This window comes from Sylvia atricapilla, chromosome 3 (genome assembly GCF_009819655.1).
Source record: "Sylvia atricapilla isolate bSylAtr1 chromosome 3, bSylAtr1.pri, whole genome shotgun sequence".
NCBI classification, from domain to species: domain Eukaryota; kingdom Metazoa; phylum Chordata; class Aves; order Passeriformes; family Sylviidae; genus Sylvia; species Sylvia atricapilla.
The window spans coordinates 66,278,560-66,291,333 of record NC_089142.1 but is presented as its reverse complement, the minus strand read 5'-3'; the positions used below and the strand labels follow the sequence as shown (position 1 = coordinate 66,291,333).

Here is a 12,774-nt window from a genome sequence, read left to right as displayed (position 1 = left end):
CAACACATCTTGAAAATTTTCAATTAGACACCTGCAAACTGAAAACTATCAAGTACATGAAGCATATAGTCATACTGTACAAACTATCAGGAAAAGCAACAAAAAAGGAAGGCTTTAAAGTTAGAATGTGCTATGTAAAAGTATCACAATGTTTTTGTCTAGTTGTATGGCAAATTCAAATTAGAGAAAGACATTTTTCCATGGTAAACATGACAAGAGAGACAAGGAGAAGAAAAGAAAAATAAGCTCTTGAAATTCCTTCACTACCTTCACCTTGAATTTAATTCATATTCATTGTAAGTACAAAGCTGCTATTTATTATTGAGAAGATGATACTCATTTCCTTGTCCCTGTAAGAAGAAATATGCTCAGCACAAAAGAATTTCTGCCTTATTTTCCAAAATGAGATCAATAATATTAACTATTACATCAATTTCAGCCACTGAGAGGTCTATAAAACAAGTTCTATAAAAACCTAGACAAAACCATGCTTCTTCCAAACCCATCACACACAAATTGAGGAAGGATATACTGCAATAGCTTATTTCCTGATAGACATCATAGGAATTAACCTAATGAATCCAGTGGTTGCATAAGCAGTTCTTTTTAATATACATGAGTTAAGACTACAAATTCTCTTTTAAGTCTGTTTCCAGCTGTATGATGAAATAATTCTTTAGGGAAATACCTCAATCCTTCATAGCTTCTTACAGAGTGGAATTAATACCCACTACTGAAGGCTCATAGAAAAGCCACCCAATTTCATAAGTGATGCAATGTTTTATAAAAAGCACAGCACCCAAACTAGCACATACTTGCTGTAGCATCAATATAAGCCAACCCGCAAGATATTCAGACCACCCCTTCTATAGCAACATCTCTTTTCAATAACATGCATAAAACTTACCTATGACAAGCATTATCACAGGCAAAACTCCCTTGGAAAAATACACCCAGATGGCTCAAGGTTACACAGTGCTACTCATATTTATAGAGGTAAATGAGCACTGAGGCTACCAGCCTGGGAGCACTCGGGAGCAAGCCTGGCTCAGCTGATTTCAGTTGCTGTCTGATAGCAAATAAGCTCCCGTCCTTTCACTTGACAGCACGTGCATGCCTTTCTATCAAAGAGAACAACAACAACAACAACAACAAATAATCCTGGGGAACTACTGCATCAGGACCCAAAACACCACTGAATATTTTCAGTTGAAAAAGAGAATTTTTCAACATTGTTTCAAATGGGGGGTTTAGACCACAAGACTGAGAAATATTGAAGAGTTTTGTCTCAACTTTTGCTAGGATACAAATGTTACTTCTTGAAGAGATATGAAATGAGTGACTGGGGGGTTTGTTTGGTTTTGGTTTTGACATTACTGGCAATGACACATACACATTTTATTACTTCTAATCATTTGCTCTATGAAGTATGTCTCTACTGTGTAATTTTTAGAGCTGGACAGAAACCAGCTAGTGATATTCTTGTAAAACTTCCTCTTGCTCCATCCTAGTCCACAAACTACAGAGCATTATTTTTAACACTGTGCAAATACTAAGTGCATGTGAAAATGCTCTCTCTGAAACGCCCTCTTGACAAAATCTTATTCAGAAGTTATCACAGGAAAGTCGAGTAAGTTTTCTTCATATGAAAACAGCAGGTTAAATCGAAATTACTTTGTTTTAGTTACTTATTTTCTGTTTTCTCTTCTTTTAAGTGTTAATACCTTAAAAAGGAACAAATCTTCTAGGTTAGAAATTTCAATTTCCACCATTAGTTTCTACAGGTTAGTGTTTTAAAATGAGATCTCCTTCTGACATTTGGTATGATGTGAGAAAGGATGTAGACTCAGAGGCTGAAATAGCCACATGCCCTTATATTTAGGTCGAAATTTTTAGCTTAGGAACTAGCACAAGAAGACTTACAATAGTCTTGATGATTCTTTATTCCGGTACTCTTCATTCCCTAACTGCAGAAAACACTCTGCTAAACTAATAGCTGGGTATTTAGGGGGAAGCCTTAACTACGAGGCAAACAAGAGGTCAGAGATGCATTTGTATAAAAATTCTGAATGCAGTACAATACAAGCAGTTATAAGCAGAAAAGGTTTAAATAAAATCTCAAGAAAAACATTTTGGCGAACAAAAACCAACTGGACAAGAATTCAGAGATGCTGCAATTAGAAGCAATTATTATGATCATATTATTAGAACAAGAAAATTATGCAAGAAGAAAAGCCTTTCAGAATTTTTGCACTGAAGACATTTTGCACTGAGGTTACAACTTATTTTTTTAAGAATACATTGAGTCCTGCTTCAAAAATCAGTTTAAATCAGTCCCATGCAGCAGTTCAAAAGCTATTATACATCCTCCTTTTTCTAGATGAATCCCTTCTTTCTGCCACAAAACTGGGGCTGGAGGGACTTTGGATGACTGCTGCTTGTGGCAGTTTTAAGATTGAAATTTTTAACATCAAAGTTTAGAGTTTTCGTTTTATGCTAACAATCTGGGTTCAGCCACCTGTGTAAGTCAGTGGGAAGGCAGCTGGGGACACTGAGCACAACGGGCAGGGAAGTGATTGCCCTGCCCTCCTGAGCAGGAGAGATAATTTCTCATTAGAACATAAGGGAGGAGAAGGGTCCAAATAGCAGCCTGAGACATTGGGCAGCAGGAGAGGGAGATGGAATGAAACTCATACAGGATGTGGATTAGGAGAAAAAATGTTATGGAGATCAAAGGCAAAAGACTATTCTTGGGTGAGAAAGAGATTGCTTTTAGGGGAGAAGACAGTGTGTCTTGAGGCAGACTTTGGGGGGACGATTTAGGAGAAGTCAGGGATTGGGTAGCTCTGGGGTACACAGAAGGCTCTGGGAGAGTAGGGCTGTGAAATGTGGAGCCCAGAGGAAAGGAGCTTGCTAGTGCAGAGGTCCCACTACCAGCAAACTTGTCTATCCACAAACTACGGGCATTGATGCAAAAATGGCACACACGCCTGGTTTTGTCTGGAGGTTGTTTTGTTTTTTCCTCTATGGAATATTAACTTACTAAGTTTTTGGTTTATACTGGCTGTTGGCCTTCTTCACAGCATGAATAGCTTAGTTCCAGATCTCAGCCAGTGAAGTTCTCAATGTCTTTTTCTCCTAATAAAAATATTTCCTTCTGTGCATGTGAAAGTATGGCCAAGTGGCCACTTAACTAACTCTGGGAAAAAAAAAAAAAAACAAAACAGTACAAGCCCTCCTTAGCCCCTGACTGAGAGGCAAGGGTTTTTTCCTAGCCTTTTAGCTCTTTTCTTAACCAGGCCTAGTTTACTGTGCATTTTCTGAGGTACAGACATCAGAACCAGACTTAATTTCCCCAAAAGACTGACATCAGATGCAGTGATAACACCACATACCTGCATCAGGGTGTGTTTCCTCAAAACCAATGCAATTATTCTGGGAAAAACCCCAAATGTGTAGACATACATTTGTACCTGCCTATAAGGTTTATTTGCCATATATTATTGCTATTTCTTCCTGATTTTAAGTTACTGAGAGGACACTGTAAAAGACTATGATATATCCAACCAATACATGTTAGTGGAGATTTCAGAGAATATTTACCAAACATTTATTCTACCACAGACCTGTAAGATCTATGTTAAAAAATTTGCCTCACTACTGTTTGAGATGTTAATGGTGATTCTTAAAACTCTGAAAAGTTCTGATTTTTTCTTTTTTTTTCATGCTATTGTTGTATTTACCATTCTAAACTCGTGTAATCCTGTTCTTGTCCACCACCACAATTACAGCCTGTAAGGGAATGCTTTTTAGCGGATTTAAATTGGACCACCTCACTCAAAAAGAAGCATCAAATGAAATCCCTGGCAAAACCCCCACTGACTTCACTGGGAATGAGACCAACTGGAAGAACAGGGCTCCCGCGAGAGGCATGAATCACCGTCATTCCCATCCTGCTGAGTTTGTGAGAATGAAGATGAGATACTATTTGAAGGCCCTTCTACTCGTGTTTCACGTGACATGCCACTTCTTTTTTGTTTTGCAAAATCATAAGAAAAGTTTTTTTACTATCTACAAGTAACAAACTGAAGAGGCTGGATGAGTCACTGGAGACAGCTTTGGGCTGGCTTGGCTCGCAGACTGCCAGTGTCATGGAAGGTTCACCCAATTCTCCCCTTCCTGCTGCACAGCCATTCCCAAAATAACGTGGCAGTGCTAAACATAGCCATGCAGTGCTCTTTTAATAAAAGACAATTCCTGCAGGCTGCACAAGCCACCACATTTGTCAAGATAAGGACATCAATATGAGATGTCATATTAGCCTAGACAAAGAGATTGAACAGATAGCTTTGTCAAACACCAAGCAGAGGGGCTCATTCAAACTGACAAAGCAAGAAATTCAAACGCTGAACCTACATTGTAGTATTAACACATTCCATCCTCTTCTGCTGTAGAAGAGTCTCAAACCACTAAGCGAGTTCCTGTAAGTGATAAAATAAATTTATTCCTAATCTACAATAATAGTATTCCTGTCAATTCAAACCTCTCTGCTGCATTTTTCAAAAACTCTGTAATGGCTGTTATTATATTTCAGGTTATGTATGGATCTATACACCTTAGTGGATAGGGATCCTCCAGAATTACATATGCACACAGGGTATAACTAACATGGAGAATTAACAAGCATAACTAATTGCCATGCAGCCAGGCCACTAGTTATTCCTCAATCACATTTCTCTTACTTACATGTAAGGAAGTTTACTCTTAATCCTAAGGCAATAGACAAAGACACTGCAGCAGTGGATCCCAGTGCCTCATCTGTCTAAAATCTGTCATGACTTTAAAAAAGTTTTTCAATTCCATGTCAGAAATTTGGGACACAGTTGCCCTATACATTATGGAATATGTGAGAATATGTGAGATATTCATATTGGTCATAAGCAAAACCAGAAGCATGGCTCACAAGATTGCTTATTTGGTGAGAAATTATCTTGGTTTTTTGTATTCCACTTGCATATTTGTTTGTATGGGCTTCATCATCCTACATATGGCAGAGACAGAAGCTCTGGGGGTGGGGACATCAACACAAATATTTTCCTTAAAATGCATTTACTTTTCAGAAAGCCTTATGATCACCAAACTTACTTGAAACAAGACAGGCTATCAACGTGGAGGAGTGAAACTGGTAGACAGACTTTTGTCACACCACTGGTGGTGTCCCCGTTGAGGAGCAGTATTAAAACAAAACCCCACATTAGGTGGGAAAAATCAGTTCAGCTTTGCACTACAGAGCTCTGACTAAATCAAGTCCTTTGGGGAAAGCAAAAAGCCCTCAAGAAACTACCAGAGACTAGGCATTTCTCTTTTGCCAGGAATCTTTAAGTTTAGCTTTTCCTTCAAACTTAGCGCCTTGTGAGGATGCAGGATGCCCCTGGCAGGGCAGCTGCTCAGCCCCTCACAGCTCCTCTGCCAGCCCACACCACGATCAGAGATCAGAAATTACTCTTAGCACAATCAATGGAAAGGGGGCAAGAAAGCCATGGAGCTGATACTATCCTCTCTCAGGACTCCACTTGTAATGTACCCTAATGAAATCTTCCCTCCCCACTAAATTGAAAAATAATGAAACCCATGAAGATTTGCAATCAACATTTCCAGAGGAGATTGAATACACTTTAAAATATTCAGGAACAATTCAAATGCAAATACAATATAGTACTGTATTGTTCATATTCTGCAACATTTTGCTTTAAAGGGCTGATTGGAAGAAGATCTTTTTCAGGGTTTTTTTTTTTTTGAGTTTAACAAACTGGGACTTCGAAACAGCTGCCAACTATATGAGGTGCTATGTTTTCCTTAAAAGAAAACAGAGTTGTAAAGTCAAAGGCAAATTCAGTGGTATCTTATATAAAATACCTTTTTACTTCCTGAACATTGCCTGTAGCTTTGCTAATTTATTGCCATGAAAATATTGTTACTACTTAATGCACTAGTACTTCTGTCAATAGGCAGCTTTCCCCAAGGCATATTTGAGAACGTTCTGCTAATCAGAGTTGATGCAGTTATTCTAAAGCAGCCAGGTCTTTAGAAAAAGGTTCATGTTTAATTCCAGTAGAGGTGAGCGTTGCCATTTCTTCAAAGCACAATATTTTTAATTTGCTGAATTCACTTCTGTAGCTATCTAAAGTGCTGATTACATTATCCAGCCCCAGCTTGAACAAGTGTATTTCAAAGCAGTATTGCTGGCATCTTTACCTCCTAACATTTATGTGAAATATTCCTCATTTTGTAGTAGCAAGGATTAAACAAAGACTTAATCAGAACCACAAATCTGTGCTATATTATCAGCACATAACTTAAAAAGAATGTGTTTGGGTGTTTAAGCAGATACTCACTTGGATCTGACATTTTACTTTTCTACATCTGCTTGAACTCTTGAGATTATGATCTCATGCATCTGAATTTTTAGTGTTTGTTTTCTGAGCATGCTGATAATCAGGAAGAGCACAGCGAGTGACAATGAGGTCACGTACATGTACATATGTCACACTACAGTTTTATTCTCTGTAATAAATACTGAAATCTCCATGGCTATAACTTCATATAGGCTAAGCAAATCTTCTTAATTCGTGCGGAAGACTTAATGTATGTATGTTTTTAATGTATTTGCAATTCTCTGCAGATGAAAAATTGAACAAAGTTCTTCAAGAAACAGGTCAGGCCATTTATTTCAATTAGAAATAATAATGAAATTCCGGTAAACTATTAAATGTCACTTAATCTATATTCAAGATAAATAGAGTACTAAATTTCTCTTGGCATGTTCCACAACAAGGTACCCTACTTTTCTTTATATTGACAAAATTGAATGCTCCTCTGCTCTCTCTTCCACAGTGACATTTAGTGACTCTACTCCTGCTCCAACCCAGCACAGACATTATCCATTTTGGAATAAGCCCACCAAAGAAAGAAGTGGTTTTGTGTGGAGTTAATGGCTATACTTCTCAGATCCTGTTGGTTCAGGTCAGTGCTGTGTTTTCCTTCATTCATCTTCACTGTAGTGCAGGGGGTCTGCTCATTTTGGTTTCCTTCTGCTATCAATTCATTCCCCAAAATTTATACAGGGCAAAAGACTGTTAAAAGTCTTTCTACACTGGGCATAATTCACTTCCTAATTAACGACAGAATTATAACCACAAAAAATAAATTTTTTTAGCAGCTAGCAGTTTCAAGATGACAAGATGTTTTACTTGACCATGGGTTCTTGCTCAAAGGGAATTAAATCCCATCACCTCCACAAGAAGTTTCGCAGACATGTGAGACTCCTAAGGCTACCAGCCAGCAATAGCAAGCTTGGTAAACAAACTTAAACTTTGTTAAGGCTTTGAGTAAGGCTTTGAGTACTGTGGAGCATTTCCAACATGGAACAAAGTCTGACTCCTGTAGAGTTCTCCTCAGTTACAGTTACATTCCTTGGTTTACCTGAAATACACATAAAATGCAATATAAGGAGGTGAGGCTCATTCAAATTCTCCATGGAAATAATCAAGATGGCTTATGATAATTCTATGTTTCTGAAGTCATCCACATGCATAGCTTCAATTCCAAGTCTTCATGTCTTTTAAGGGATTTATATTAAGCTCTGCTAAGTAGCTGTTAGCCATTTCTGCTGACTGTAATCAAACTAAGTTAAACTAAAATTTACCATAGCAATAAATTTCTATTTTTCCCACTCTGTTCCACCTTTCCTCTGAAACTACAGCAAAAAGGAAGGAGAGCAAAAGAATGCTTTTAACATCTCCACAGCCACATCCAATATTAATTTTTGATCTTTTGACATGTTTACACCTCAGCTAGCAAAAGACTCTGAAGAAGCCAGAGGAGAAGCCCCTCCAGTTCGCAGGGATGTTTTAAAATAAAACACCAAATCTTGCTTGAGAACTTCAAAATTTAATCCAAGCAGTACTCTTCAGGAAACAACTGAAATGCATATACATATGTACACGTATACATATACACACACCGGCAGGCTCCTCCTTTCACAGATACTAATTTCTATGCATAGATATTAAGAAGAAAAGATGGCATTCTCCACATAAGCCATGGAAGTGGAAGACTAGTATGCAGCTCAGGAAATGCAAAGGATATCCAATAGGTCGGTGGTCTAGTGCCTCACTCCAGAATGTCCACATGATAAGGATGCGTGGTAAATGTATACAAAAAAGAATGACATAAACTTCAAGTTGATTCTTTAATCCTGTGTGCTTCAGAAAATACATTGTTTCTTTTGACATGCAGAAACCCGTATGTTGCATATTCTATATTAAAACTCTAATGCTTAAATTATACCCACAATTTTCTAAAGTTTGGCTTTGTTAGTTTTTTTAGGTTTTGTTGAGTTTTTTTAAGAGACACTGCTATAATATGGCTCTTTCCCAGATGTAAAAATACAGTATTTAATCTTTCTTGCTCTAAACAACATCCAATAAATAATGTACAGTGACGTGATTTTTTGCTATTCAGTTTAAGCCATTTTGGAGATAGATGGCTATGGTGGGTGGCATTCAGAATAATCCATGTTGAGCAACACACACTCAAATCTTGCCAACTTTATAGTTTCTTACAACATGCTACAATGTGAAGTGATTCATGTTGAGAAGAGAGGAAGTTTTTTCTGTTATTGTAAAAAATTATGTTATATGCATTTATTATCCAAAATAAATACATTGACATCAGAGCCTAAAATAAAACTAGGAAAGTAAACTTTGTTTCTCTTTGTATTTCAAAATATAATATTTAGATTTTAAACAGTTAGAGCTGAGTGATGCTTTCTGTGTAAGGCAAGCTTGTCCTGACAGTTAATCCACATAATTATCAGACTCATCAAATTAAAATAAAGTGAGCTAAAGAAGAAATCAATGCCAAGGACTTGAATTGCCTTGATGTTACATGCTGGCATCCTATAAATTTTACAGTTCCCATGGAAGAGTATCATAGAATCATTCAAGTTGGAAAAGACCTTTAAGATCACTGAGTCCATCCATTACCCAGCACTGCCAAGTCCACCACTAAACCATGTCCCAAAGTGCCACTTCTGAACAAGTTTAAAATACCACAGAGGCAGAAGAAGGCAGAAGATCCACTTGGAAAGGCTGAATTGGTAACTAAGAACACACACAAAGTCAAAAGGAAGAAATGAAACATAGCTGTGGAGGTGATAACGTGGTGATAACTGACAAGCCAGAACTTCCACGGAATTTCTTTTGTATCAGACATGTAATGGTAATGTTCAGTCTAATGAAGTGTTATTCCAAACGGTGGGGGGGGGGGGGGGGGAAACCTTCCCAAAATGATACAGTAACTTTTGGAAGATGCTGTACTTAGACTACATGGTCATGAATGTTAAATTTGACATAATGTGTCTGACCATGTCATCAGCCAGAAGTTCAGGTAATGGGAACAAATAAATAACCCAAACCAGACAACTGCGCTGTACTTGAGAAGTGACTATGGGCCTCTGACACTGAGATGTAAAAAAAAATTGCAATACTGAAATTTGCAGTTCTATTATCTGCACCTGTTATCCAAGTTGAATTTTACCCATTATCCTCACACCCATGTCCCTGACAGCAGATGATACATTCTCAGTTTTAATTCCTCACATTTCTGTAAACCCAGATTTGTAGCCCTCCACATCACTTTGCTTTCATACATTCATAAGCATTTCAGGGAGAAAAAGTATCCAAGAGTTGAAGGTCAACATCAACTGCTCAGTCTTTCTGAAAAATGAGACTTCAAATTATTGAAGAAAATACAGGCAACTTGAGTCATCAAAATATTCTGAAGCACTTCCCTCTGAACTCTGAAACCCCCATGCATTGTAATACCTTAATTTCTTTCACAAACCATTTTCTTCCCCACGGTATTATTAATTTTATTCTATTGTTTTACTTATTCTGTATACTACGTTTTCATCAGGAAACCTACCAAAACTTTCAGATAAAACAACTTCAGACTTCCAAAGCTGATGAATCTTATATTGTAACCTTTTCAAAAGATAAGAATTAGGTAAACATTGAGGTTTCATCAGACTGGAACAGACTCTTCTGAGATGTACCCTTTTCTTGTCTCTCAGCAGACTGTGCAACCTGGAGATTGACTGACTGTGCCGAAGCAGCTGATGAATAGTTTTGACATTCACCAGTCACTACCATCTTCCAGCAAATAAATCCAGGCAACAGTTGGATTTAGCTGCTGGAGTTCTTCCTCCAGCCAGATGACCACTTGCTTCAGGAGCCCTTTCACCAACAGTAACTGACACCAAAACAGGACCACTACCAAAACGTATGAGAAGACATCCCTCTTCAACACAATGGAAGAGTTTCACAGAAAAACAAACGCCCAAACCATTAAGACCATCCCGTCAATTTCCACTTTCCCACCTCAAACTAAACCGGACCAAACGAACCGGTTAATGAAAAAAAAAAGGAAGGAAATACCCAAACACAGCCCCATGCCATGCCATCAATGCCAAAAAGTGTTGGTGGATCTCACCTTTGTTGGCCCCACTACTCTTCACACCTTGCTGGAGCTCGGTCCCTACCATATGACCCTCCAACATGCGATTGGCACAACCGGAGAAACTCAGCACCGGTACCTGGCAGAGGCGGGACCAGGCCCTGCTGGACCCCGCATCCCCAGCCCAGCCGCCCCGCTCCTCCTCCACAGCCGACAGCCACGGCTCCCCCTGGGGTGGCGCCCGGCGGGGCCCCTCTTACCTTGTTGGAGTAGGGCGGTTTACTCAGGTTGATGCCGTCGCGGATGAGCTTGTCCCGGATCATGATCTTCAGCTTCAGCCTGGGGTACGCGACCAGCCCCCCGGGCCCGGCCGCCCCCCGCCGCCCACCGGGCCGGGCCCTGGGGGCCGCCCCCCGCCGCGGCTCCTCCGGGCCCCCCGCCCGGCGGGGACAGCGCCCGGCGGGGGCGGCGGGCGGCGGCGGCTCCAGGGTGAAGTAGAGCCCCGCCGCCCTCTCGTCCGCCTCCTTCAGCCGCCGCACGGCTTCGTGGATTCGGCGCCGGTGGTGGGGCACGGCCACGCCGATGGCATCCAGGTCCGGGTCGCCGATCTGCTTGCAGACCTCCAGGTCGTCGTAGCCATTGTCGACGAAGGACTCCGCGTACTGGGGGAGCTGCAGGGTCTTCAGCCACTCGTAGACTATGTTGGTGCACATGCTGGCTCCAAAATAATGACTGCAACTTTCAGCACCCAAGCCAGCCTCCCCCTTTCCACTTTTCGCCAAAGGGAATAAAGCGACAAAAACTGCGATGCAAGTAAGAGGTCTCAAAATCAAGGTCAAGGAAACATCCACCAGGAGAAAAAAAAAAAAGAAAAAAGAAATTCCTTAAAGCAGATCAGTAGGGCACCGCAAGCAGTGCTGAGCGCACCCCTCCTGCTTATTCCTCCTCTTGTACCAAGTATAGACGCTTTCTGCCACCGGGGAAGGGAGGCTCGGACTAGAGAGAAGCAAAATATAAGGGTGCATCCCCTCTACAATCCTAGGTCGCTGCTGCATAACATCCACCCACTTTCTCTGGAAGTAATTCGCAGTCGCTGCCTTTTTTTTTTTTTTTTTTTTTTTTTTGCTTTCTTCCTTTCAGTGTTAGTTTCTGTTTCTGCTTCTGTCTCACCTTCCTGCGCTCTGTCGTGTGATGAATCTTACTAGAAGTAGCTGCTTTGGTACCCGATGGTGTCGGGGGAGAGCCGAGCGCAGGATCCCTCGCCCAGCATGGGCAGGGGTGCCGGTGTGCAGTGCCCTCCTCTCCCGCGCCTCTCCCAGCAGCGGGCGCAAACGGCGGATTTTGCTTTCCTTTAAAAAGGCTTTTCTCGGCTTAGGAGCAAAACAGAGGGAAGAAAAAAACCAAATCCCACTCACTTTTCCGAGTTACTTTCCCAGTTTCCCTTCATCCCCGTAATACTGGTCAAATGCGCTTCGCTGGCAGCGAGACCAGGATCTGCTTTCCAATCGCACTTTCTCCGCGCTGATGCCGGCGGTGCCCTCCTGCCCCAGCGGGGCACGCAGCCCTACGCCCGGCCGGCGCAACTTTCCCCGCGTTGCCCTATCTCCGCCGGCGCTCCCGCCGCTGTTCGCGGCCGCCCTGGGGAGGCGGCGGCGGCGGCGGGGCCGTGCGGGCGGCCGGCGCTTCGTGCATCCTCCGGCGGCGGTAGATGAGCCGATCTGCGGCAGGTCGCCGGCGCTGCCCCCGCCTCCCCCGGATGCCGCCGCGGCTCTCCCTTCCCGGCCACCGGTGCCCGGAGCGGTGCTCCCCGCCCGGGTCCTCCCTCTCCTCTACCCCGGAGGATGCGCCGCCCGCAGATCTCCTCCGGCTCCTCCCGGTGCGGCTTCTCCCCGCTCCTCCTCCGCGCCCGCCGCCCCGCTGCCAGCCCCCTGCCTCGGCTCTCCCCCAGGCCTTTCCAACTTTCCCTGCCCGCAGCCCGCGGTCGCTGCCGCCGGCCGCTCGCCTGCCCAGCCCGGCCCGCCGGGGGCGCGGGGAGGCGGCGTGCAGCCGGCCCGGGGGCCAAGGAGCCTGGCCGGGCAGCGGCTCGGGGCTGCCAGCGCTCCGCGGGCTCTCCGCCGGGATTGCCCGGCCCCGTTTTCCCCGCGGCAAGGGAACGCCGAGGGGGCACGGCCCGGGCAGCTGCCCCCCGGCGCCCTTGGGACAGGCGGACCGACGGCGGAGCCGGCCGCCCAGCGCGGGCAGCGACCCCTTCGCGGT

The 12,774-nt window shown here is 42.7% G+C and overlaps 1 protein-coding gene across 2 annotated transcripts in view; it reads right to left on the bottom strand.

The window, feature by feature from the left end:
• The window catches only part of LOC136359214 (SAM and SH3 domain-containing protein 1-like), a 537,013-nt gene extending 524,615 nt beyond the window's left edge, over window positions 1–12,398 (bottom strand). For both annotated transcript variants that reach the window (XM_066315647.1, XM_066315648.1), the window contains exon 1: window positions 10,779–12,398. In XM_066315647.1, the coding sequence (XP_066171744.1) occupies window positions 10,779–11,231 (453 nt within the window). In that variant the 5' untranslated portion in view covers window positions 11,232–12,398. The remainder of the gene's footprint in view (window positions 1–10,778) is intronic.
• Between the last annotated feature and the right edge of the window lie 376 nt (window positions 12,399–12,774).